This window comes from Pseudophryne corroboree, chromosome 3 (genome assembly GCF_028390025.1).
Source record: "Pseudophryne corroboree isolate aPseCor3 chromosome 3, aPseCor3.hap2, whole genome shotgun sequence".
Taxonomy (NCBI): domain Eukaryota; kingdom Metazoa; phylum Chordata; class Amphibia; order Anura; family Myobatrachidae; genus Pseudophryne; species Pseudophryne corroboree.
In genome coordinates this window covers 261556285-261584168 of record NC_086446.1, presented here as the reverse complement: position 1 = coordinate 261584168, position 27884 = coordinate 261556285, and the positions used below count along the sequence as shown (strand labels likewise).

General features: G+C 39.6%; 1 protein-coding gene and 1 long non-coding RNA gene across 3 annotated transcripts in view; one reads left to right on the top strand and one right to left on the bottom strand.

Annotated features, from left to right (window-relative positions):
• LOC135055231 (uncharacterized) overlaps positions 1–21667 on the top strand; it is a 168858-nt gene extending 147191 nt beyond the window's left edge. Inside the window, exon 3 of the long non-coding RNA XR_010243700.1 lies at positions 21577–21667. This is a non-coding gene — a long non-coding RNA (uncharacterized LOC135055231). The remainder of the gene's footprint in view (positions 1–21576) is intronic.
• TFAP2C (transcription factor AP-2 gamma) lies at positions 663–27481 on the bottom strand. Of its 2 annotated transcripts, none has more exons than XM_063959036.1 (7): positions 27310–27481; positions 20890–21360; positions 20095–20146; positions 17856–18060; positions 15845–15963; positions 13894–14035; positions 663–2590 (listed from the first exon to the last, which is right to left on the bottom strand). In XM_063959036.1, the coding sequence occupies exons 1-7, from the start codon at positions 27337–27339 to the stop codon at positions 2305–2307; spliced, it is 1305 nt and encodes a 434-aa protein (XP_063815106.1). In that variant the 5' UTR covers positions 27340–27481; the 3' UTR covers positions 663–2304. The 2 variants fall into 2 exon arrangements, with proteins under 2 accessions (XP_063815106.1, XP_063815105.1); XM_063959035.1 differs by lacking the exon at positions 27310–27481 and adding an exon at positions 22761–22982.
• Between the last annotated feature and the right edge of the window lie 403 nt (positions 27482–27884).

Genomic DNA, 27884 nt, shown 5'->3' with positions numbered 1-27884 from the left:
AGAAATAAAAAAAAAATATCCTTCCTTTAACAGTTTACATTTTGGCCTGCCATTAGAGGTCTGTTTACTACTTATACTTAGGGGTACATTTACTAAAGCTTCTAAAACAGAATTGGTGAGGTTGGCCATAGCAACCAATCATATGTGGTCTATCATTTCTTTATTGCCTTCTAGAAAATTATAGACCGCATCAGATTGGTTGCTCTGGGCAACATCACCAATTCTCTGTTTTAGAAGCTTTAGTAAATTTACCCAGTAGCCTCTTATACATTTCTAGCGATTCTTATTGAGGACTTCAGTCAAGAATGAAGCAGTGTCAGGAGAGTCCTTGACACAAAGCACCAACACACAGATACCCGGAGAAGATCTTGGAAAGCTAGCAGTAAATTTAGAGACTACGCCAGCAAAGCTTATGCTGTAGGTACAGGACATTCATCAAAATGATAATTTGCACTTCAAGACATGGCTTTTTTGCCCAATTGGTTGTGTCCTGCTCTCAGCACATATTGGAGGAGAATAAAATGGTCCAAACAACCAGAACAGTGCAGAAGATGATGCTTAAAAGGAATGCTAGACTATGCAGACAAAACTTCCAAAGTAACAGAGAAAAACTTGAATAGTTTTCAAAGAAAAGTTTAAAAAGTAGAAAAAGAAGATAAAGAAAACTTGGAGTTTTTCTTTTATTATAGGTTTATAATATACAATTCAATATTGGAAGATTTACAAATATGTAAAAGCTGAACACAAAACGCAACATAGCACTCATTCCTCTAAAAACGTCACTTACCCTCCCACACAATGTCACACATATTGCTTTTGCAAAGGTTAGAACACAACCTTTAGTGCCACAATTATTTGTTAAATACTCTAAATCAGATCTGTTTACAAAGACTTTAAAAAAATGAAAATTGTATCAATCTTCCCATAACCTCAGTTGTATAAAGTTTCACCAATATGTACAAAACCCCTTAAATTACATATAAATAAATATGTACAAAAAACAAAATACCCAACTAATCCTGTAACTCTATCAGGCTCTCCGAGAGTTACAATGCCCCACCCTAACAATTCTCAGCAATGCATTGCTGCCTCAACAGTTTATGATTGGAGTTAAAATTAGACTTGCACCTTCTGAGAATCCTACTGTTCAGACAGATTTGTTTATTTTCATTGCCCTTGGATGTGACAGATGAGATACAGGTCTGTACTTTGCATATAATATTCTACACAGGGACTGTGATAAACAAAAACTGGCTGGGCTGCTGGTTTCTCCAATAGTGGAGTTCCAATTTAAGATACACAAAAACCCATGACTTATGATGATATGAAACGGGTGGAAGGTAGTAGGAAAAAAAAAAAAAAAAGTTACAGTAAGTTAAAAAAGAGCAATATAATTTTCAAAGTATAGTTATTTATCTATTGTTGGACAGTGGTTCAAACCATTGTGCTTAGTTATATAAGAATTTAAATTAAAAAAAAAGTGGTCTTATACCCTACAGTGACTAGAAGTAGGTATTGAGATTGTTTTTCTACTGCGGGCACCAGGGCAGAGTATTCTAGTCACATAGTACTGGAATGGCCACCCAATGTTACCTGCCATAATTGCCTTGGAAACTTTGCGGTCTTCACAGTGAATTCAAAAAATAAAAATGCATTCAAGGTTTGGCGACATTAACCAAAAGACCACCACGACAAAAAAATAAAAAAGTGGTGTGTAAAAGACAATTATTGCATATTGTAAAAATGAAATAAAAACAAAAGTAATATTTTGCTATGCAATACAACTACGAATTTAAGAGATACCAATTTAGAGTTTGATTAAAATTAGTTATGCTACAATTGGTGCTAGTCACAAACATACTATTGTACATGCATAAAGCCAACTTTCAATTCCCCATATCATCATCTTCCGGTTGTAGAAAGTGTTGCAGCGTATTTCGTATCCTGTGATGTAGCCACTGGTAAACAGCAGAGTGTGGAGAGGGAAAGGGGGCATGGCATGCAGGTAGTATTATACATGGATTTAAACAGACCGTCTCAATGAAATGTGTGAGGGGCAAGATGGCTGGAGTGTAAATTTTAACTTTTGCCATATAAAGTTCTGACACACGAGTTCCCTCTCAGCAGAGACACTGGGCAGCGGAGATCACACACACAAAAAAAAAAAAAACATCCCATAGTATTCCAAATAGTTTCCGGGACAATAGTTTGTTCATAGGTCCCATTATAAACTGAGACCTAAGAGAAATGGCAGTTCCACCCTCAGATTTCCAAAACATTTAAAAAGTTGTCCACACAATGTTCTCATTTCCTGTGTTTATCCATCTTGTCTAAGTTTTTGTTGCCGTCTCCAGGACTTTGATCTCCACTATTCATGTACATTTTATCTGCAATCTTTAATGCTTCGTTCAGGTAGTTTTGTACAGATGTCATAGCAGCACAAATGGCAGCACTTCCGAAACCATGCGTTATGAGGCTGAAGTGGGCCAAACAACCCTGGATTCCAGGCTCCAAAATTGGACTTGGTCTTGCATTACCTAGAGGTGTTCTGTCTTGGGTGAGGAGATCTGTGAATTCTTTGCAGATTTGCCTATTAAAAAAAAAAAATGCATAAATTGAAAATAAAAAAATAATAATAATATTATACCTGGTAACATTTTCATGCATCAAAAAAATAATAAAATAAAATAAAATAGGGTAAATAGAAAATGGAACCTTTTTCTGATCCTACACAAATACAAAGTGCCAATGATGGCCGCTTCTACCTTTAATTATGGACAAAAACCAAGTTTAAATAATGCATAAAAACTTCCTAGGCGTCAATTAAAAAAAAATGAAAATATGTGGTCCATGAAATATGTTCAAGCATGTTATAAGGTTGGCAACCCTGTGAGGCAGTTATTGTGTAGGCGGCACAATTTTCAATGTATAAATGCACATGGTTGAGAGCGACAGACATCTCAAATATTGGTGCATGTTATGAAATTGTTATACAACAGCAAGTCCTGCTGGAACATTTTAATAACATACACCCCACACACACAACCCCCCCCCCCCTCATTTTTTTTTTTTAAAGTAAAAATCAAGAGCAGTCTTCCTTCACAGGTAAGGACTACATAAAAACTACTGAATCATCTACAGATTTTTAGTTTCTGGTCAGCAACTAAACAGAGACAAGCCTAGGAGCAATGCACATGTACTGACAGGAGAGGAGATTCTTGCATATATATTTAACGGAGCTTGCCTGGTGAGAGCTCAGTTATCAGGTTACTTTGAGAAGTTTGTGGAGCTTGCAGAATAAATAGATTTATGCAGATTTATGGATTATTAGCAGATTCTGAAGCATGGGACAGGTTGTGTATAGTACTACACCAGGGGTTAGGGGCTTGCTGCGAGTTTGGATTACATAACTAATGGTTTCTTTCGGGGGCGCCTATTTTTATAGGTCTCAAAAGGTTCAAACCTTTTCAACTGTCACACACACACATGAAAATACAGAATTCGTTCAAAGTACTGTGACAGATTGAGTACAACCAAAATCAATCTTTACAAGATATAAGTTTATTAAAATCGTTCCTACAAAGGTTCAAATAAAATATTCTAAATGACAAAACAATAGTTGTACTAATACACAAGTACAGTTGAATTCTTAGCATATATTTGAAAGACAGTACTTTTCTTTCATTTTGGATCTGAATAATAAAACAATGAGTCATCCAATGCGTTTTGTCATTGACTACTTCATCAGCGGTATTCTAAGACAATTAATCAGTAATGGTGGGATTCCAACTACTGAGTGGACCTTTCAATAAGCTTTTCACTCAGGTTGGTATTATATGTTGTTACTTAAACTTCTTACTATCCAGACAACTGCAATAGCTGAATGGGGATAATACCCTCTGGTGGTTGGTCTCCTTTATAAAGGAGACCAGATTGTCTAACAGCAGCTGAACAGGAGAGATAAAGAAGGAGGACCACACTAGAAAGGTCAAAGAGGGCAATATATTGTGACCTCCATTCTCTTCCATATTGGCTGTGACAATTAATCTCAGTAGGCCTTTATAAAGGAGGAGACCAGCCATCAGAGGGTATTATCCCCATTCAGCTATTTCAGTCGTCGTCTGGATAGTAAGATGTTTAAGTAACAACATACAATACCAACCTGAGCGAAAAGCCCATTGAAAGGTCCACTCAGTAGTTGGAATCCCACCATTACTGATTCATTGTCATAGAATACCCCTGATGAAGTAGTCAATGACAAAACGCATTGGATGACGCATTGTTTTATTATTCAGATCCAAAATGAAAGAAAAAGAACTGTCTTTTAAATACATGCCAAGAATTCAACTGTACTTGTGTATTAGTACAACTATTGTTTTGTTATTTAAAATATATTTTATTTGAACCTTTTAGGAACGATTTTAATAAACACATCTTGTAAAGATTGATTTTGGTTGTACTTAATCTGTCACAGTACTTTCATATATGTGTGAGACATTTGAACGGCATTAACCTGTTGAGACCAATAAAAACAGGCACCCCCAAAAGAAACCATTTCCCTATATCCATCCAATAGGCCCTTTCAGGCAGAGGACCAATCTGTGGGGCGCTGCTGAACATACCTTAAGTAAAATACAGTCAGGATGTATTACTAGAGCATGGAGAGTATTAAAACGGCCAAATAAAAATATGCAAAATATAATTAAATATTTTTATGTGTTATTGCACTGTATGATCTACGAAGCTCCTTGTAATTTTAAATCTTAGAGACACATTGATATAATAAAGATTCTAGTTTCTTTGCAAGCAAAGACACTAGGATTTGTAATAGAGATGAGCGCCTGAAATTTTTCGGGTTTTGTGTTTTGGTTTTGGGTTCGGTTCCGCGGCCGTGTTTTGGGTTCGAACGCGTTTTGGCAAAACCTCACCGAATTATTTTTGTCGGATTCGGGTGTGTTTTGGATTCGGGTGTTTTTTTCCAAAAACACTAAAAAACAGCTTAAATCATAGAATTTGGGGGTCATTTTGATCCCAAAGTATTATTAACCTCAAAAACCATAATTTACACTCATTTTCAGTCTATTCTGAATACCTCACACCTCACAATATTATTTTTAGTCCTAAAATTTGCACCGAGGTCGCTGTGTGAGTAAGATAAGCGACCCTAGTGGCCGACACAAACACCGGGCCCATCTAGGAGTGGCACTGCAGTGTCACGCAGGATGTCCCTTCCAAAAAACCCTCCCCAAACAGCACATGACGCAAAGAAAAAAAGAGGCGCAATGAGGTAGCTGTGCGAGTAAGATTAGCGACCCTAGTGGCCGACACAAACACCGGGCCCATCTAGGAGTGGCACTGCAGTGTCACGCAGGATGGCCCTTCCAAAAAACCCTCCCCAAACAGCACATGACGCAAAGAAAAAAAGAGGCGCAATGAGGTAGCTGACTGTGTGAGTAAGATTAGCGACCCTAGTGGCCGACACAAACACCGGGCCCATCTAGGAGTGGCACTGCAGTGTCACGCAGGATGTCCCTTCCAAAAAACCCTCCCCAAACAGCACATGACGCAAAGAAAAAAAGAGGCGCAATGAGGTAGCTGTGTGAGTAAGATTAGCGACCCTAGTGGCCGACACAAACACCGGGCCCATCTAGGAGTGGCACTGCAGTGTCACGCAGGATGTCCCTTCCAAAAAACCCTCCCCAATCAGCACATGATGCAAAGAAAAAGAAAAGAAAAAAGAGGTGCAAGATGGAATTATCCTTGGGCCCTCCCACCCACCCTTATGTTGTATAAACAAAACAGGACATGCACACTTTAACCAACCCATCATTTCAGTGACAGGGTCTGCCACACGACTGTGACTGATATGACGGGTTGGTTTGGACCCCCCCCAAAAAAGAAGCAATTAATCTCTCCTTGCACAAACTGGCTCTACAGAGGCAAGATGTCCACCTCATCTTCACCCTCCGATATATCACCGTGTACATCCCCCTCCTCACAGATTATCAATTCGTCCCCACTGGAATCCACCATCTCAGCTCCCTGTGTACTTTGTGGAGGCAATTGCTGCTGGTCAATGTCTCCGGGGAGGAATTGATTATAATTCATTTTAATGAACATCATCTTCTCCACATTTTCTGGATGTAACCTCGTACGCCGATTGCTGACAAGGTGAGCGGCGGCACTAAACACTCTTTCGGAGTACACACTTGTGGGAGGGCAACTTAGGTAGAATAAAGCCAGTTTGTGCAAGGGCCTCCAAATTGCCTCTTTTTCCTGCCAGTATAAGTACGGACTGTGTGACGTGCCTACTTGGATGCGGTCACTCATATAATCCTCCACCATTCTATCAATGTTGAGAGAATCATATGCAGTGACAGTAGACGACATGTCCGTAATCGTTGTCAGGTCCTTCAGTCCGGACCAGATGTCAGCATCAGCAGTCGCTCCAGACTGCCCTGCATCACCGCCAGCGGGTGGGCTCGGAATTCTGAGCCTTTTCCTCGCACCCCCAGTTGCGGGAGAATGTGAAGGAGGAGATGTTGACAGGTCGCGTTCCGCTTGACTTGACAATTTTGTCACCAGCAGGTCTTTCAACCCCAGCAGACCTGTGTCTGCCGGAAAGAGAGATCCAAGGTAGGCTTTAAATCTAGGATCGAGCACGGTGGCCAAAATGTAGTGCTCTGATTTCAACAGATTGACCACCCGTGAATCCTTGTTAAGCGAATTAAGGGCTGCATCCACAAGTCCCACATGCCTAGCGGAATCGCTCCGTGTTAGCTCCTTCTTCAATGCCTCCAGCTTCTTCTGCAAAAGCCTGATGAGGGGAATGACCTGACTCAGGCTGGCAGTGTCTGAACTGACTTCACGTGTGGCAAGTTCAAAGGGCATCAGAACCTTGCACAACGTTGAAATCATTCTCCACTGCACTTGAGACAGGTGCATTCCATCTCCTATATCGTGCTCAATTGTATAGGCTTGAATGGCCTTTTGCTGCTCCTCCAACCTCTGAAGCATATAGAGGGTTGAATTCCACCTCGTTACCACTTCTTGCTTCAGATGATGGCAGGGCAGGTTCAGTAGTTTTTGGTGGTGCTCCAGTCTTCTGTACGTGGTGCCTGTACGCCGAAAGTGTCCCGCAATTTTTCTGGCCACCGACAGCATCTCTTGCACGCCCCTGTCGTTTTTTTAAAAATTCTGCACCACCAAATTCAAGGTATGTGCAAAACATGGGACGTGCTGGAATTTGCCCATATTTAATGCACACACAATATTGCTGGCGTTGTCCGATGCCACAAATCCACAGGAGAGTCCAATTGGGGTAAGCCATTCCGCGATGATCTTCCTCAGTTGCCGTAAGAGGTTTTCAGCTGTGTGCGTATTCTGGAAAGCGGTGATACAAAGCGTAGCCTGCCTAGGAAAGAGTTGGCGTTTGCGAGATGCTGCTACTGGTGCCGCCGCTGCTGTTCTTGCGGCGGGAGTCCATACATCTACCCAGTGGGCTGTCACAGTCATATAGTCCTGACCCTGCCCTGCTCCACTTGTCCACATGTCCGTGGTTAAGTGGACATTGGGTACAACTGCATTTTTTAGGACACTGGTGAGTCTTTTTCTGACGTCCGTGTACATTCTCGGTATCGCCTGCCTAGAGAAGTGGAACCTAGATGGTATTTGGTAACGGGGGCACACTGCCTCAATAAATTGTCTAGTTCCCTGTGAACTAACGGCGGATACCGGACGCACGTCTAACACCAACATAGTTGTCAAGGACTCAGTTATCCGCTTTGCAGTAGGATGACTGCTGTGATATTTCATCTTCCTCGCAAAGGACTGTTGAACAGTCAATTGCTTACTGGAAGTAGTACAAGTGGGCTTACGACTTCCCCTCTGGGATGACCATCGACTCCCAGCGGCAACAACAGCAGCAGTAGGCGTTACACGCAAGGATGCATCGGAGGAATCCCAGGCAGGAGAGGACTCGTCAGACTTGCCAGTGACATGGCCTGCAGGACTATTGGCATTCCTGGGGAAGGAGGAAATTGACACTGAGGGAGTTGGTGGGGTGGTTTGCGTGAGCTTGGTTACAAGAGGAAGGGATTTACTGGTCAGTGGACTGCTTCCGCTGTCACCCAAAGTTTTTGAACTTGTCACTGACTTATTATGAATGCGCTGCAGGTGACGTATAAGGGAGGATGTTCCGAGGTGGTTAACGTCCTTACCCCTACTTATTACAGCTTGACAAAGGGAACACACGGCTTGACACCTGTTGTCCGCATTTCTGGTGAAATACCTCCACACCGAAGAGCTGATTTTTTTGGTATTTTCACCTGGCATGTCAACGGCCATATTCCTCCCACGGACAACAGGTGTCTCCCCGGGTGCCTGACTTAAACAAACCACCTCACCATCAGAATCCTCCTGGTCAATTTCCTCCCCAGCGCCAGCAACACCCATATCCTCCTCATCCTGGTGTACTTCAACACTGACATCTTCAATCTGACTATCAGGAACTGGACTGCGGGTGCTCCTTCCAGCACTTGCAGGGGGCGTGCAAATGGTGGAAGGCGCATGCTCTTCACGTCCAGTGTTGGGAAGGTCAGGCATCGCAACCGACACAATTGGACTCTCCTTGTGGATTTGGGATTTCAAAGAACGCACAGTTCTTTGCGGTGCTTTTGCCAGCTTGAGTCTTTTCAGTTTTCTAGCGAGAGGCTGAGTGCTTCCATCCTCATGTGAAGCTGAACCACTAGCCATGAACATAGGCCAGGGCCTCAGCCGTTCCTTGCCACTCCGTGTGGTAAATGGCATATTGGCAAGTTTACGCTTCTCCTCCGACAATTTTATTTTAGGTTTTGGAGTCCTTTTTTTTCTGATATTTGGTGTTTTGGATTTGACATGCTCTGTACTATGACATTGGGCATCGGCCTTGGCAGACGACGTTGCTGGCATTTCATCGTCTCGGCCATGACTAGTGGCAGCAGCTTCAGCACGAGGTGGAAGTGGATCTTGATCTTTCCCTAATTTTGGAACCTCAACTTTTTTGTTCTCCATATTTTATAGGCAGAACTAAAAGGCACCTCAGGTAAACAATGGAGATGGATGGATGGATTGGATACTAGTATACAATTATGGACGGACTGCCACGGTTAGGTGGTATAAAAAAACCACGGTTAGGTGGTATATAATACAATTATGGATGGACGGACTGCCTGCCGAGTGCCGACACAGAGGTAGCCACAGCCGTGAACTACCGCACTGTACACTGGTTGATAAAGAGATAGTAGTATACTCGTAACAACTAGTATGACGACGGTATAAAGAATGAAAAAAAAACCACGGTTAGGTGGTATATATTATAATACAATTATGGTTGGACGGACTGCCTGCCGAGTGCCGACACAGAGGTAGCCACAGCCGTGAACTACCGCACTGTACACTGGTTGATAAAGAGATAGTAGTATACTCGTAACAACTAGTATGACGACGGTATAAAGAATGAAAAAAAAACCACGGTTAGGTGGTATATATTATAATACAATTATGGATGGATGGACGGACTGCCTGCCGAGTGCCGACACAGAGGTAGCCACAGCCGTGAACTACCGCACTGTACACTGGTTGATAAAGAGATAGTAGTATACTCGTAACAACTAGTATGACGACGGTATAAAGAATGAAAAAAAAAACCACGGTTAGGTGGTATATAATACAATTATGGTTGGACGGACTGCCTGCCGAGTGCCGACACAGAGGTAGCCACAGCCGTGAACTACCGCACTGTACACTGGTTGATAAAGAGATAGTAGTATACTCGTAACAACTAGTATGACGACGGTATAAAGAATGAAAAAAAAACCACGGTTAGGTGGTATATATTATAATACAATTATGGATGGACGGACTGCCTGCCGAGTGCCGACACAGAGGTAGCCACAGCCGTGAACTACCGCACTGTACTGTGTCTGCTGCTAATATAGACTGGTTGATAAAGAGATAGTATACAATACTACTAATATACTGGTGGTCAGGCACTGGTCACCACTAGTCACACTGGCAGTGGCACTCCTGCAGCAAAAGTGTGCACTGTTTAATTTTAATATAATATTATTTATCATGTACTCCTGGCTCCTGCTATAACAACCTGCAGTGCTCCCCAGTCTCCCCCACAATTATAAGCTTTATATACAATACATTGATGTGCAGCACACTGGGCTGAGCAGTGCACACAGACTGAGTCACTGTGTGACTGTGTATCGTTTTTTTCAGGCAGAGAACGGATATATTAAATAAAACAAACAACTGCACTGTCTCTGGTGGTCACTGGTCACTGTGGTCGTCAGTCACTAAACTCTGTCTGCACTCTCTTCTAATCTACAGTATCACAGCAATCTCTCTCTCTCTCTCTCTTCTAAATCTAATCTAAATGGAGAGGACGCCAGCCACGTCCTCTCCCTATCAATCTCAATGCACGTGTGAAAATGGCGGCGACGCGCGGCTCCTTATATAGAATCCGAGTCTCGCGAGAATCCGACAGCGTCATGATGACGTTCGGGCGCGCTCGGGTTAACCGAGCAAGGCGGGAAGATCCGAGTCGCTCGGACCCGTGAAAAAAAAAGTGAAGTTCGTGCGGGTTCGGATTCAAAGAAACCGAACCCGCTCATCTCTAATTTGTAACCATTTCAACAATGTCTATAGAACTTCCTGTTCTATTAATTTTCCAGCATCACACTACAAAATGAGTAGTCAATTAGTCAGCATTACTTTAGGGAAAGAAAAAAAGTCCACCCCCACTGCAACCTGAAAAGTGACGAGACACACACAAATACTTCTTGTGAAATGTACATTAGGAAACATTCCATATTACACAAACAAAAATCAGGTTTACAAGTAATTAGAACACAGGTTCCTAAACTGGGCTCCATAGCACCCTGGGGTGCACCTGGACACTTGCAGGGGTGCCCTGGGTTAGTGGTCCAGAACCAATTCAAAATTATTTATGATCAATGTAACAGATAAAGTGGACAAACAGAAGCAAATCCTGTCCCTCACCCCATAACTGAACTTAAGGAAGTAATGGTAGGTGTAAGAGAGCAGCAGGCAAGCAGAGGGGGGTGACATGTACATATTTAAAATATTTTATATGAGTGCAGAGAAATACAACATTTTCAAGACTGTTCTGCAAACTCATTGCATTGTTCAGCATTTGATTTAGAGATTTGCTGGGGAAATTGTGGTCCCAGCTAAATTAGTGGACACTCAGCTCCTAACAAAGGTATCACCTGTTCCACAGCAAAACTCAATTTGCATTCAATTTTGCTCATCGTGATCTCTGTGAAGTGAAACTAAATCCAAAAGACTGATCAACGCAATACATGATGGGGGTAATTCCAAGTTGATCGCAGCAGGATTTTTGATAGCAATTGGGCAAAACCATGTGCACTGCAGGGGAGGCAGATATAACATGTGCAGAAAGAGTTAGATTTGGGTGGGTTATTTTATTTAATGTGCAGGGTAAATACTGACTGCTTTATTTTTACACTGCAAATTAGATTTCAGTCTGAACACACCCCACCCAAATCTAACTCTCTCTGCACATGTTATATCTGCCTCCCCTGCAGAGCATATGGTTTTGCCCAATTGCTAAAAAAAAATCCTGCTGCAATCAACTTGGAATTACCCTCAATCTGCAGTAAAAGACTATGGAGCTTGTAAGAGAAAGTCATTGATAATGACACAGCAATCAAAGTTTACAGATAATCAATAAATAGGTGCTCCTATGGCTTGTCTAGAAATAAAACCGTAATACTGACAAGCCTATTTAGGTCCCCATCACTGTAACAGTCTTGTTCGAGAAACAGATCATATTCCATTATGGGGTCTTATATTTTCTGGGGATAATGTTGTATGTTTGTACTACTTTGAGAATCAGTCTGTCAGGGTTATTTAGGGGTTAGTAGTGGGGTATAAATTGTAGTACAGTTGTGGCAAACAAACAAATCAACTGCTCTAAAATATACTCTGGAAAGCATAAAAGATAAATATTGAAAATTCTAATGACTCACAAATGGCAGATCAGAGTGGAAATCGGGAACTCCTAAGAAGCTCAGTAAACAAACAGCAATCCATCTATTCTATGGCTTTTTAAATAAAAACATTTGTTCAGATAAACACTGCATTAAGCTATGGACCAATTACATCTTGCATACAAAAGCCACATCCATGATGTAGAATAACATCCCTAATTGTCTGTGGCTATTTTTGCATTGCAAATGTCATCCAAGCTTATTTGGTATAAACACGGATTGTGAGGATTCCAGAATTATACCTAACTCCCATAATTTTCAATGGAATATTTTACTCTGGCAAATATGGACACAACATATGTAGGAATCTTATATATTGGTAGATGCTCAATTAGCTTAGTGATATCATTCAGGTGCTCGAAAGGGAGGGGTATTTCTAAGCAAGAAAAAAAGCCATTTGTTTCCCCCAGCACCCTGAATGATAACCGTAACCAGATATAAATTCCACATAATAACAGAATTCAGAGATCTTCGTTACACATATTTGCGCAAATGTGTGAATAAGCCCCAAAGCCGCATCAAGGAGTCTCTGTATATTTGGGGTCCCTAGCGCTATATCTAGGTGCAGGGTGTGGCACCCCAAAACACCAGCATAAGCCAGAAAGCCCAGCGTAGCATACCAGTGAAAAAACTATAGTGTTAATAAATTAGTATTTAGGAAGCCGAAGCTATAGAGAAAGTGATACAAAAATGAAATGCACCTGAATGATATCACTAAGCTAATTGAGCATCTACCAATATATATGTTTGTTGTGAGAGGCAGAGAGGTTCCTGCATTAGGAGGTGCAGGCCCTGACATGCCACATGGAGCATTATGGGGTTGCTCCAAGGTAGGTAGCTCTTTGCTTAGACATATTGTAGTAAGGAGCCATTATCATGTGGCTCCTTGCTGGTTAATCTTAGACCCAGATTGGGGTAATGGAGGTGTGAGGTGTGGTGCCTCTGGACTGGCTGAGCTGGATGGCCTTAGTGTGGCATACCCTTACATTCTATTAACACTTTTCACTTATTAATTTTTTAACACTATTTCTCTATTTTAATTGCATCTCATTTTTGTATCACTTTCTCTATAGCTTCGGCTTCCTAAATACTAATTTATTAACACTATAGTTTTTTCACTGGTATGCTACGCTGGGCTTTCTGGCTTATGCTGGTGTTTTGGGGTGCCACACCCTGCACCTAGATATAGCGCTAGGGACCCCAAATATACAGAGACGCCTTGATGCGGCTTTGGGGCTTATTCACACATTTGCGCAAATATGTGTAACGAAGATCTCTGAATTCTGTTATTATGTGGAATTTATATCTGGTTACGGTTATCATTCAGGGTGCTGGGGGAAACAAATGGCTTTTTTTCTTACATATGTAGGAATGTTTGGTCTGTGCTAGCCACTCCATATATATGACCAGTATTACTAAAAGGGCAAATAAACAAGCCTTTAGGCAATTTCTTATACTTGCAGCTATCAAAAATTATGACCTGAAGATATAACTGGACCTATCCAAAATCACAAGCAAATGGTTTTGCACCCAAGATGGCCTTGCTCTTCCCCCCTCCTCCCCCTTTATGAAATGGAATTGAGAAAATAAAGTGCAGTTTCCAATCTGTACAAGGCATCAAATTTGTACTTTTGGTTAAAAAAAAAAAACCAAACACACATTTGTCCTCATAGAATGCAGTTTAAAGTGTAACCTCCATATGGTTAGTCATATTAGAAATTACAGAGTGACCGATTTGTAGCACTCTTATTAATGCTGTCCAATTTGGAGCATACTGCCACAGACATTCACCATAAACACTTCTACTCACTTAGCAGCAAGCAGCATATTCTTCCGATTCGACATCTCATTGCGTTCTATGTGTGGCCGGGTCAGGTACTCTGCTACAGCTTTAGAGGGGAATTCAGTTTCGCAAACATAACCAAAGTCACGAGCAAGGTGTACAGCTTCCCCTATGAGTAAAAGGCACAGGTTAACAGTAAATAGTCTCATGGTTGTGGGTGTCACAGAATTTTATTTTCTAGTTAAATATCTTTTAGCATAGTCATCTACAGTAGCTTTATTGCACTGACAATTTAAAAAGCAGATATCTACATGATGTAATTTAGAAAGTATACATTTAGCTCTTCTCTTCAGTATGCCTTATAAATTGTGATTGAGACACATTGAAAGCGTCCTTTTAAAAAAGGAGGCTATAGGCGTATTAGCCAACACCGGTAACAAGGAAAGTGACTCACAGCTGAGTGATGAGAACTTATTAACCACTTCAACACCAGTGGTCCTCCAAGCCAAGACCACAGAATTAAGAGAGTATCCCAATGTAACGGAACAGAAAACATAGGGTAAAATTTAAAAAATAAACAACACAATCCAGGTACATTTTACAGTTTCTATAATTTCCTATTAGTGTGCAAGCTCTAGTGATCAGGGCTTTGACACAGTTTGTCAGAGTATGTTCCTGTACATTTTAGCACTCTATTGTTAACCCTAATTAAAGAGGTCTATTAGTAAAATGTTTCATTTCAGAGTTTACCTATCTAGTAGATGTGAAGAAGCTAACAAAAACCAATAGGATAACTTCATAACCTTTTATTACGATCTTCTCCCTTTGTTAGAAGAGTCGCTAGAAGCCTTTTCATAATAAAATGCGCTAATTTCTTCCTCTGATCTGTACCTGGCAGCTGCCAGTGGAGAATATGCCATTCACTAGTGTTCATACAAGTCTCAACAGGACTACTGCATCCTCTTCCAATACAGCCTATGCATCTCCAGTCGATGCCACTGTTCACCTGATTTTTCTATCCATTCCGATTCTGCCAGGTCCTACATTGGCTCCCCTTCCTCTATAAATCTCTCATCCAATCCATTCCCCCCACCCAAACTCATACCCTGCCAAAGACCTATCGCTCATGTCCTTCTGTCAATGACCACTGCCTCTTCCCAACGGATTACCTTATCTTACAGATCTACAAATCTCCCTCACTGCTCCTCACCACAGGGACTCACTCCTTTCCTTATCGGACTCTTCCTTTCTCCAAAAGCTTAAAAACAGGCTATCAAAACCCATCTATTTTTCAAAGCCTACCACCTCTCCTCCTAACCCACTCTGTTGTCCCCACACACTGACTAACCCCGCTGTGTCACTATGCCAGTAGGGGTTTTCTTAGGAGATGAGGCCTGTGTCCAATCTCTGTGTAGGCAGCTCCGTTACACCAACATATACACTTACTAGACTCTTGCACTGTGCCAGAGTCTAATAGTCTATGGGTGCAGGATAAGTGGTGTGGGCTCTCCTGGACCTAAGGGCCCATATGCTCCGTACATCCTGCCACAATTATATATACACCCATGTCAGCCTGACTGATATTTAACTCTGACAAGCAAGGCCCTCTACCCTTGTGTGATCTTCCTTTCACTGCCAATGCAATCATCTCCTCTTGATATAGCTTTCATAATAAAGAGGTTCTGAACTGATCTGCCGAGCCCATAAACTGGGATATAGAAACAGCCAGTGCTAGTTGCCTAGTTATAGATAAAAATGTAGTTTTGATATGTATGTAGTTTTGATATGTATGTATGTATATATATATATCTGTCCTGTTAGGTGCACACTGCACTTTATCATGTTGTAATTCGGTATGTCCTGTTAGGTTTGCTCTATACTGTTGTATGCACTCTGTACAGCAATACAGACCCTTTGTGGTGTCCTATCATAATAAGGATAATGGGGGGGGGAAGAAATATAGTAATATAAAACAAACCTTCAACCAATGATGTCAGCAGCGTCACATTTGCAGCTTTTCGCCTTCCAGCAGGCAGGTTGAGACCAATTTTTTCAAGTTTTTCCCGCAGCGACCTCCCTCCATTTTTAGATTTTGCTCTGATAAAGAGAATTAGACAGAACAGACATTAAAATTACCAATGAGAGTGTTTTTAGCAACAAAAACTCTCAAGTTACTAAAAGGGCATTATTCCCAGAACAAAACCTCACAGGGCAGGATTCCCTCACATTAAGAATCAATGTGTCTAAAATAGTACATATTACAGCCTATGGATTATCCAGATACAATTTCACAAGACCCGCCTATAGAGCGGATCACTGGTCTGTGGGGACTTGTATGGGAACTTTCCCCTAATACAGCTTTTTCATAGCCAAGAAACTTAAGAGATGCAACCGGTTTGCTAATCTATATTAAAATGATTACATTTAGTGTTATCGTATCACATGAGGCTGTTTTTTGCACTGTGAATAGTCATTTGTTTCTACTCCAAAAAAAAACACAACACACACAAAACCCTTTTGTAGCCCTATTAAACATGGTTCAAAATAATGTAACTACAGCTACAAGTCTACATTATGTAGCGTAATTTGGAAAACACAAGCAAACCTGAGTGGATGCTTTGGGTTAGGTCAGAGATTCTCAAACACTGGGAGACGGCATAAGGAAGTGATAAACCAGTGATAAGTGCAAGGTGATAAATGCACCAGCCAATCAGCTCCAATATGTAAATTAAACAGTTAGTAGCTGATTGGCTGGTGCGTTTATCACCTTGCACTTATCACTTCCTTATGCCTTCTCCAGGGTTAATACATCTGGCCCAATGATTGTCCCTCAAGGCACCCCAACGGTCTAGGTTTATCCCTGCTTGGCCACAGGCGACTTAATTAGCACCTCAGCCAATTTGATTTAGCCATCTGTACTAAGCCATGGATATACCTAAATCCTGGACCTTTGGGGTTCCTTGAGGGCCACATTTGAGAACCTTTGGGTAAGGTTATACCACATTCATGTACAAAGCACTGCTATTAAATAAGTCGCTTGAAGATAGCTTAAAAAAAAAACACACACACACACACTAATCTTTCTGGTAGCATATATAAACACTCCATATTTAACAAAAATCAGAAAATGTCTCTGCTTATAGCAGACACTACTGCAAATACCCAATACAAGGGATCATGAAGGCCTCTATAAGCAGAGTTTTCTAAAAGCTTTTCACTGTGCCATCTCTTTAAAAAAAAAATGCTTCTTAAAAAACAACTGCACTCAAAAGGCACCAGCTGCTTTGAAGTGTCCTGTAATTCAGGAGAGAACTATGGGGCAGACAGAGCATTGGAGTCTATTTCTCATTTGAATACAATTAGTTCAAATTTAAATTAGCAGTACTGTTGGGAGGTGGCACCAAAATGTGGTATAACGATTTCTCTCTAATCTCACGCGTCTGCTCCATTGTGGTCCGCTTTAAAATTTTAAAAACAAAGCACGCCATTGTTATCGGAGTCTGACTGGAAAATGTGGAAGAAAAGTTTTGTTAAACTACAACAGTTGTCTACTTTAAATAACCTCTGTTCCTGGTCATTAAATAAAAAGTGGTTGGGCAAGTATTAGCGTAGGGAGAATTTATGCACAGTAACTATTTAGAACTGGCTTAAACAACTTTGAAACAAAGAAAAAAAATCCCAGCACGAACTGCCATCATCCGACTGCCAGGGCATACTGGGAGTTGTAGTAAAGTCCCACAAAAGCATGGAAGCCATAAGCTTCAGGTCTCTAAATTAGAAGATGGACAACTTTTACGCAAGAATGCAGCCATATAGCAAATGGTCCTAAATAAGTATTTAGCAGAATACACTGAAATTAAGACTTCTAAAAGTGTATTTTTCTTTTAAAGCACTCTATATAAAAGATTTTCAGTGCCACAAGCAAAGTCTGTCCTAGGAGGAGGCTCAGAAACAGAACTGTATGCCGCAGGGGTAGTATAGATACATACCTTCTAAGAACTCCCCCGAGCAAGGATGCATTCAAGCATTCAGGTGGTGAGAGTCTCCGCTGGACTTCTGCTACAGTAACTTTGTATTTTGAGGTGGAACTTAAGAGGGAGAGTCTTCCAGGAACAGAGCAGAAAACTTCATTTGGATTAATCACAATTCCCATCAGTGCATCCTTATGGTAGGGCATACTGAGCGTGTTTTTCCCTGTGGACAATTTATACAGTTATAAAATTCTAATGTGTGAAAAGCAGACTAACAATAATAATAATAATAATAATACTAATAAAAAACAAACAACAACCGTTACATAACTGAAGAACTTTTGTTTTACTGCTGGAGTTTGTAACCACCACTCCTGCATAAAGGAAACACACAGAAACATGCTGAAAATCAGTGCTGTAACCTATAGCCTTCCAGGTAAAGGACTACGAGGGTGCACAGCATGTAATGCATTAGGCTGTAGCAGTACTTTATTGGCAAGTAGTTCAGTCAGAACTTCATTAGACCAGCCAATGGATATTATTAATGTTCCTTAGAGGACCTGGCATTGTTTCCATGACTATTATTCCTTTGGTGAATAGGTCCAAAAATAGGCAATTTTTTTATTTATTATTTTGAATAACAAAAGATACAAAAGGAACTATTAAGTCAGATAACTTCTCCCAAAGACTGAACGGCTACTTGCCATCTAAGGCCATTGAGGGACAGACTTAATATCTAAAAAACATAAGTTATTTGGTATGAGACAGCCAGATATGATTTTACCAATGTACTACACATCAGAAAAATTGCAACATTTTTCATTCTAGTTCTTGAAGGCAGCTTGGTCCAAGTAACCTATGCATTCAAGGACTTGAATGTGGAGGTAAATGTGCAGAGCAATACAAGTACAGACCAATTGCAAATGCATGCTCTGAATTGTAAACAGAATAAAAAAAATAAAAAATGTTCACAATATACCTCTGCAGAGTCAAGTCTAGTTTAGAGGGAATCTTTTGGATTAAGAGTCATAGAATTGTGATAGCATTAGTGGCAAAGGAGGTTTGCCAATACCGTATGACTAGGAGATGCTTCCCTTGTAATACCAAATCATGGTGCCTATTAGAACTGCTAAACTAGTCCAGGAATTCACTTTAATCCCATGACTTTCCCAGTTAGACACATACATCACAAATTAACCCTAGTGGTCTTCAGATTCTGCATGAAGTAACTGTAAAGATACTCCAAATTTCTTGTCTTGCTCTGTTTTGGTCTGACAACGCACTCCATTTACAAGCCATCAGGAATCAGAGTGAATCTCATGGCAAAAGGATTTATAGAAACAGCAGCTCATTGTTTACATGCTGGGCAACAAGGGAAAAAAATAGCTAGATTACACAATCCTGATTCAAATTAAATGCCCAACCTGCGAAAATGCTCAAGAAACACCTTCAAGAGCAAGCATGGACAGATAGATATTGACGTATAATGCCAACACTGTCAAGTTTATGTTCTAATGTGTAGGTTCCTTATGACACAGATCAATCTACAGATCAGCCCAAGCATCCCTAATGTACTCAGTTTATATTCTATCAAAGTCTAAATAGCAGCTTCTGTATAGCAGGTTTTCCTTAAAATGTCACCTATTCTGCAATACCCAACGTGTGCCAGATACAACTTGTTAATTGCTCTTCCTTAACATTCAGGGTGCTTAAATAAATACATTTGCAGGCACACTTTTGCATATAGTGAAATATGGAGGGGGGGGGGGGGGGGGGGACATCACACAAAATAATTAAGTCACAAAAGACATTGTTGCACGCTCCACAGCATAGGGATGTTTGTGATAACAGAATTACTCATCTCTTCACAAGAAAATACTTTTAACATGACACAACTATGTAATCAAGATAGTTTATAGAAAAAGCTCTGTTTTCACTCAATTCTCTAGGGTTAAAAGGATTTGGAATGCATTGGTGGTTTTGAGCTGAACAAAAAAAAATAGTTGTTTGTAAAACAAGAAAATAAAATGTCTAGTTAAGACTTAAATATGAATACACACTACATAAAATTTTGTATAAAACAAAATTGATATTTCTGCATTTACGGTAAATAAAGCCCAATATTCTATGTTTTACCTAACAAAAATACAGCAAATATTTGATTACGTAAAAAAACAAAGAGTTTGTTTTTTTTTTTACTTTATTTTTTTTTAAAACAATAATTTCACATTCACAAAGAGAAACATTTTAAACAAACCTTTTTTAATGACTGTCTGGTCATGCATTATTAAACTTTGCTCTTCCAAACTCTAAGGAAAAATGGAGAGAGATAACATTAACATTACATTGATTTATCTGCTCAAGAACTGTAAAAGTTCTCAGACAAGTACAATTGAATTATCTGAAATATTTAACAAAATATTCAAAGATCCAGCTATAATAAGTGTGAGAAAATAAACATTTCCATGCTTACTAAACAACAATTTAGTGTATCAGTCTGCAAAAGGTCTACAAGGAACTACTTATATTAGAGTTTATAAGCAAAAATTAAATATAAATTATATTAATACAACTGGGCAAACAGACCAATGATCAATATGAACACATATATACACACACTAATATATATATATATATATATATAATTACATAGCTCTATATTATAAACAGGGACGATAAAACATTTATTCATTTATCACATGCAATGAGTATTTTTTTTTTCCCCCCCAACACTCCAGATATTATCTAGTGGAGGGTGCAAACTTAACCATTTACAAACAAAATACTGTCTGTGCATCAGTTTTATTTTCAAAAGTAGCTTACTGGTTTACAAGAACAATACATTCAGCTTCTGAAAGCTGCAATATATGAGATACATTTTTTTCCCCCATTAAAACTACAGTATAATGAATCCTGCTAAATCTATAAAATTCCAAAGTTACAAATTGAGCAGTGTCTAGCTCAGGCTGTCATTACTACAAAGCCAAAATCTCTGCATTACACAACAGACAACACCCTATCCCTCTGCACGATTTATTTTAGAAGACATTACCGCAACATCCTCCATTTGCTGCCCAATGTCTGGTAGACCAAGATTGTCCGCTAGGTTTGAGGAATCCATTACATGCCCATGCTGAAGAAGAATATCAGGTCTCCTTTGATAGTCTCTTCCCAGCCTTCCTGAGCTGGGATCCAGAGAAGGTATGTGATGGACTAACCCAGGTCTGCCATGGTGGGAAATTCCACTGTGATCCTGGTTTTGACGACTTGGCCATGCTTGTTGTTGACTTGGAGGTGGGTGAGAAGAGTGGATGGAGTTAAGGGAGAATGGATCTCCAAGATGGGAGTACGGATCAGCAGATTGGGAGTAAGGCAGAGGCTGGTATGGAGGTGGGAAGTATGGGGGCTGGAAGTCAGAAGACCCTGAATGGGAGAGAGGGGGAGCTGGGCTATACAGGTGCTGACTGACTGATGATAGATGGGGTAACCTTGGGTTACCATTGCTGCTCCCATCATGTCTGTCCTATAGAGAAATAAAAATAGGAGAAAGGGTTAATATGTTGTTATGCCAATTTACTTTGTATAGTGTGCTTTGTTAAAATGTAGTAATAAATCTAGTGCATGCAAATATAAACAGTTCATTAATTCACTGTTTCATCTGCTAAACATTTGCCAGAGAGTCATATGATCTTAGATCTCATGCCACTTATGGAGAACTTTTTTTTTTTTTCGTTTGCAGAAGGACGAATGGAATAACAATAATATTCTACAAACCATCTTCCAGAAATCATCTTACTACAACTAGAAATCGTTTTAGTGTTGCACCGTTAATGGCTTCAAATACGAATTTCAAAAATTAGTGACAGAATAAATAATAATTTTACATAAACAAAGTCTGTTCATACGCTTTTTTTCAGTTTGATACAGATAAGAGAGTTGCAGAAAATGCTAGCTTCTTGGAACCACTTGTAGAAATGTTTAAATTGGTCTGATCTCTGGTGTTAGCAGATTACAGCGTCATGGTCATTAATATTACAGGGAAGCTAATCAGGAAAGAAAGGAACCCGAACAAGCTCTGCTGTGACCAGTCCTCTCTGCTAAATACCTCCTATTGATTGGAAATGACTGAAACTAATCAACAGGAGCCAAGACAACCACACTGTGCAGACCGTGACCAATGCATAAAAATGAATGACTGGGACCAAGGAAATAGGGAGGGTGAAATCCTGAAGAATGAGTCAACTCAGACTGGCTACCATACTCAAAACGTATGTACACTGCTAACCTATACATGATTGCACTCATTTAGATATCTTACACAATACAGTCATCATTAGTTTACAATTACATAAATCGCATTCTGCACAGGAAACCGGATGGCGCTCACTTTCAGAGGTAGGCAATGCTTAGCTGGGATTCCAATAGAAAAACAAATTTGCTATAAACGATTATAAAGTTTTAAGGCTACAAAATAAAACTTAACAGGAAAGGGGGGGGGGGGGGGGTGGAAATCGGCAAATCTTAACCGTGGACACAAGACTTCAATGAGATCCCCTCGTCTCTGGCGCCCACTAGCGCCCGAAACAGGGATAACGGCCAGTAGCTCCAGCACACGGTGTGAGTACGGGGAGGACGCTGCTAATAGATCATATGCCACATGCCAGTATTATACGGGCACACTGCAAACACACCGGGCAACGCCATTTCTAGCACAAAGTACGTATTTAGAGTGCAAAATAAAAAAAAGCAGTTTACAGCAGGGGTGCAGAGTACAGCAAGACACACCGCATTACCCGACCGAGCGACCCGATTAAGAAACAGACTGCGACATCAGTATATGCCCAATCCTGGATTGCCGATTTATAAAATCGTACTAGATGCTAGGTTCTTAAAAAGCAGACAAATGCACAGCTTCAGCCTCACCTCACACTCATCCTCATATTTAACATTATCTGCTAGTTTCCACAGCATCGTGCCCGGTATCCAGATAAGAGAAAGCGAACAAATAATCCAAGTTCACGGTGTATTCCCCAGTCCCAGTTATCTCTCAGGCATGGAGGCTCCTACAGAACTGATCCCCGCCTGGTGATTGCTAGATATTCCCCCTTTTCCCCTGTCCGCCCATAATGCTCCGATTACGGTAACTCCTCCCCAGGGATGGGGCTGAGGTTTAATTACAGAAGGGAGCAGCATTGCCCAATCACAGGAGACTGGCAGAAATAGCCCCCCGCCCCCTCTCTCTGGGTATTACTGGGCGAGAGACCAGGCTCCTGGCTCAGTGAGATAAAGTCACATTAGTGTCAGAGGCACTTCTCCCTACTGCCTCTTACACACACACAGTGTAATGTGTCTCCTCACACTGTAACTACTTATCTAAACACTGACACGTTCACTCCGATGCAGCCAAGCAGAAACAAAAACACTAAAATGGTTAGCAAAACATAATGAGTATCAGTGGCATGCTTGCAATCCACAAGCACATCGTTTCCTGGGAGCAACTGGAGTGTTAAAAGGGATAATGGGGATATATTTACTAAGCAGTGGATTTTCAAAACACTTTGTTGCAGACTGTGCCTGCTGTCTTAAAGGGCAATAATAGTGAATGTAAAATCATGCTCGTTTTGCAGTAATTATTGCTCTTATACTTAAAAAAAAAGAGGGTATTGAAAATCACCGCTTAGTAAATATACCATGATATAATAATACAATTTTATATTAATATATACCATGATCTAATACACACACACATTATATATATATATATATATATATATATATATATATATATATATATATATATATATATATATACACACATACACACACACACACACACACACATTTTATTGAATTTTTCACATTAATGTGAACTGCAGCACATTCGTATGCACTGGGATTCATGCGTATGTACACTGTACTGTAATAAAGCCATTATGTGCGTTATTTACATTGGTAATAGTTAAGGCTTTGGGATTATATGCAGTGCATATATAATCTGCTCTCTTCGTGTAATTGAAGTCCCAGCCATGCATTGGTGGAGGGTTTAAGCCATCATTAAATAAATGTTACGGTTGGCATACTCATGTGGTAATAAGCAGGAGAGCGATACAAAAATACTTAAGTGTCCATTTAAATAAACACTTGACAGATTAACTCTTCTCCCCAAGGCGAGATACAGAGTACAGTAACCCGTTACACAATCATCTGCCAGACTAATGCATTTTTGCACTGCCAGCTGTGGGGCACCAACAACCCACGAAGGGTGAAATTCCTACACCTATATATACACACACAACTTTTTTTTTCCGGGACCTGTGACGCAAAACCTTGCACCATTTGTATGTTCTCATTTGGCCTCAAATTTGCACTAAATGCCGCCTGTGCATAATCTTTTTACACCGTATATCAAAATATGCTACATTAAAATATTATATTGCGAAAATAAATGGAGTTATACGTGCAATGCATGTCGATATTGTACATTTTAGCTACAGATTAGTGGACTACTATTTTGAGGCCCTATACCCTTTCCCAGTGGACAAGGACTTAAAAGAAAAATTATGCCACAAACATATACAACTGTATAAGCATATGAATATTCTGGTGTTCATATTTATTTTTAATGTGTAGTGTGCAAAGGATTTGTAGAATAATAATAATAATAATAATAATAATAATAATAATAATAATAATAATAATAAATGTACTTTAGCGTCTGTTCTTTAATTCAGACCGCATGATTGGGAAAATCTGCGTGTGTGAAGATGATGCAGATTAGCCGGTAAATTATTATTTTGAGAAAATCCGTAATTTAGAACTAGTAAAGAAAAAATATTGTACAGCCAAACTTGTTAATGAATTTTAGAGGACAGATAGACAGATATTTACCCGCATATAGGAGTCATTGTAAGAGTAACAAGGACAGTGCGCTTTTAGACAAGGAAAATATACTGTATTTCAAATAATAAAAATCATCCTTAAGGCACTATATAAAGTGTACAAAATGTGCCTTAAAAAGAGCAAATTTACCAATTCGTACAATGCAATTTTAGTTTACGGGATACAAAATAATTTACTGTGAAATTTAGAATACGCCTAACAAATGTTATTTTATTACAGGTCCAGAATATTTGGGTGGTTTGTCCTGACCCAATCATTTTACCCCTATTTCCAGCAGCGATTTACGGAGGGGTTAAGCATGCTTTCAGCACTACTTATTAAGAAGGTGTCTGTATACTAACCAGGTGCTGATTCCATCAATTGAGGAACCTTATAATCATCAGAGAATCTCAGTTGTAGCTAATCTTCATTACCATTTTTGGTGGGGCTACATTTTAAATTGCCCCTGTTGTTTTTCTATAGAAAGTGCCTTTGAAATGCAGGTTATGCCGTCCCTGGCTGCCTGTAACAGCAAGTGCCTGTGATTACTCTCAGAGGGCTTGGCGTCATTAAGGCTGCTAATATAAATAAGTTATAAAGGGAAAACTAGAATAGCGCCAACTCCTTGTCTGACAGAGGGATCCACGTCAGGATGTGGGACTTTACCAACCCCTCTCGGATACAGAACATATAGTAATGAAGGGGATTTATTGCTACACCCCCACACACATACAATTGTTATCCTTTATGAAGTTGGTATAAAAGTAACTTGCTCTAAATAACCGAAGGAAATATTTATATATATATATATATATATATATATATATATATATATATATATATTAAAAGCATCTGATATAATAAAAACCGAGCAGAAATATAATCGTAATAGCCAAGTTTACAGTGTATACCATTAATAATCATTACCAACTCACTGCAGGTAATTAGGGTAGTACAGTCACCTAATACAGCTCTTTATTAAAGTGCGAGATTTTATATATATATATATATATATATATATATATATATATATACATACATACACACACCTCAATATTAGATACAGTATACATACAATACCACCTATACAAGCTTTTATATTGTTATTTTAACAATATAATTTTATATATACAGAGTTCAAGCTTCTTAAAAACTAGAGTTGAATTAAACTGTACGAAAATGAAAAATACACATAAGTCATAATATACTATGTGACAAAGTATTTAAAAAAAACCCTTAACATTTTTCCGACTTAAAGTATTTTATCAGGAAATAACTGCACATTAGTCAACGCAGCTGCAGGACACCGTAAATAATTAGCGGCATAATCTAAATTTGTGTTTAGTTATTCTACAATCTGAACGAAACCTGAAACAAACGCGCTGGGATTTAGCTGCGCAGACATCCGACAGTTGCGCCATTGCTGCACAGGTGGTGCAATGTACCATAACGCATATTGTGTACAGGGCGTCAATTATGTGGAACAAATTGTTTTAGCGCGCATTGTGTTCTGCAGCACATAAATGTCATTTGTGTTTTGTATTCAGATCTGGTAACGAAAATGTAATCTGCGCATAAACAGCAGGTGTAGAGTGGAGATTATTACAGCCTTTTGTGGTTTCTTTGTAACTTCGAAACCTCACAAATAGATATCCACCAAGGATTAAAATAATACACTTTAAACTTTTAATTGTCATTAACCGTACTGTAATTTCTACACTCCATACCATACGCTTGCAAGAGTGTGGACTGTACTCTATTTGCCGACAAAGTTTATTATATACTTAAAATAAAAAACTTGTGATTTTATCTTATTTTTTATTCAAGCATAAATAAAAAAAAATCTGTAAAGTGAAGGAATAATATATATTATGATTAGTCTAATGCATTAAAGTTTTAAACAAACGTAAAGAAAAACCCAGTTTAGAACATGGGGTACACAAATTTTATATATATATATATATATATATATATATATATATATATATATATATATATATATATATACATACATACATATACATATACACACACACACACACACACACACACACACCTCCTAAATTATTATTTGTGAATGGTCGTTAGTCACTTGAATAAATTCGATTACTTGGGAAGGAAAACATAGAATTAATCTGGAGATCTTTAAAAGTAATATATATATATATATCTGTCCGTATTTAACCTGCATAGGTTATAGAAAAATAAACCTAGAAGCTCACTCACCTCACCACCAAGCTACAACGACCCCATAAGCTTAGAGACGGCGTACCCCCTTCTGTTAGTAGCTATATGGATGGAAGCATTGGAAATAGGGAAGCTGTGAACAATTTAGTACATTCGATCACCTGTGGGATTCCAACTTAATAGTGTTCGCGTTCTTAATTTATAAACCGGTAAATTCAGCAGACGGTAAAGGGTGTCGTCCCCAAGAAGATGAGACAGTGTGCTGCAATAAAGCCCAGTGCCAAATATATTTGTGAAATCCAGATTGCTTACTTTGGATAAGGAAAGACGTGAGTAACATGTCTGCGGGGTTACAATACAGAAAAATTATAAATACTTGAAGAGAAACACGCACCAGAGTACATACCTGCCAGTCTGATCTCCCCAGCAGAGCCATTACTTGCGGGGTTTGGGGGTATATTTAAACAACCACAGTTGGACGCCTGAGTGTTACCTGTGCTCTAGCAGCACCTAGACTGGTTCCCCGGGGCTCTGCGCATGCGCTTTCAGTTCTGACACTCATCCAAAATCTTACTTTAGAAAGCATTTTCCATCCCCCTTGCTCTACACCTCCCCCTTTTATCCAGTTTAATCTTTCCTCTATGTTCGACACTCTCAAGTGTATCACTTGCTTTCGTAAATAGCTGGCAAGAACAGTATAGTGCAGAGAGAGTATTGCTCACAGCCACAGACAGTCTTTTTTTTTTTTTTTTTTTTTTAATCAGCAAAACTAACGTTTGCAAACAGCAAATAAAAAATAATTATCAACGTTTAGAAATTTCATGGGAAAACAAATAAGCAGCAGTAGAAGTATCATTGTGTGTGTGTGTGTATGTGTGTGTGTGTGTGTGTGTGTGTGTGTGTGTGTGTGTGTGTGTGTGTGTGTGTGTGTGTGTGAAAAAATCATTCTGCACTTAGAAGACTTTTAGATGCACAAAGAAG

What these genes read in the sequence shown, in the direction of transcription:
- TFAP2C (XM_063959035.1), bottom strand. Translation starts at nt 22,808, where the DNA reads ATGCTGTGGAAACTAGCAGATAATGTTAAATATGAGGATGAGTGTGAG. An exon ending in GCTGACATCATTGGTTGAAG is followed by an intron (nt 14,036 to 15,844) that starts GTTTGTTTTATA and finishes TTTTACTCATAG; the next exon opens with GGGAAGCTGTACACCTTGCT. An exon ending in AATATGCTGCTTGCTGCTAA is followed by an intron (nt 2,591 to 13,893) that starts GTGAGTAGAAGT and finishes TTTTTTTAATAG; the next exon opens with GCAAATCTGCAAAGAATTCA.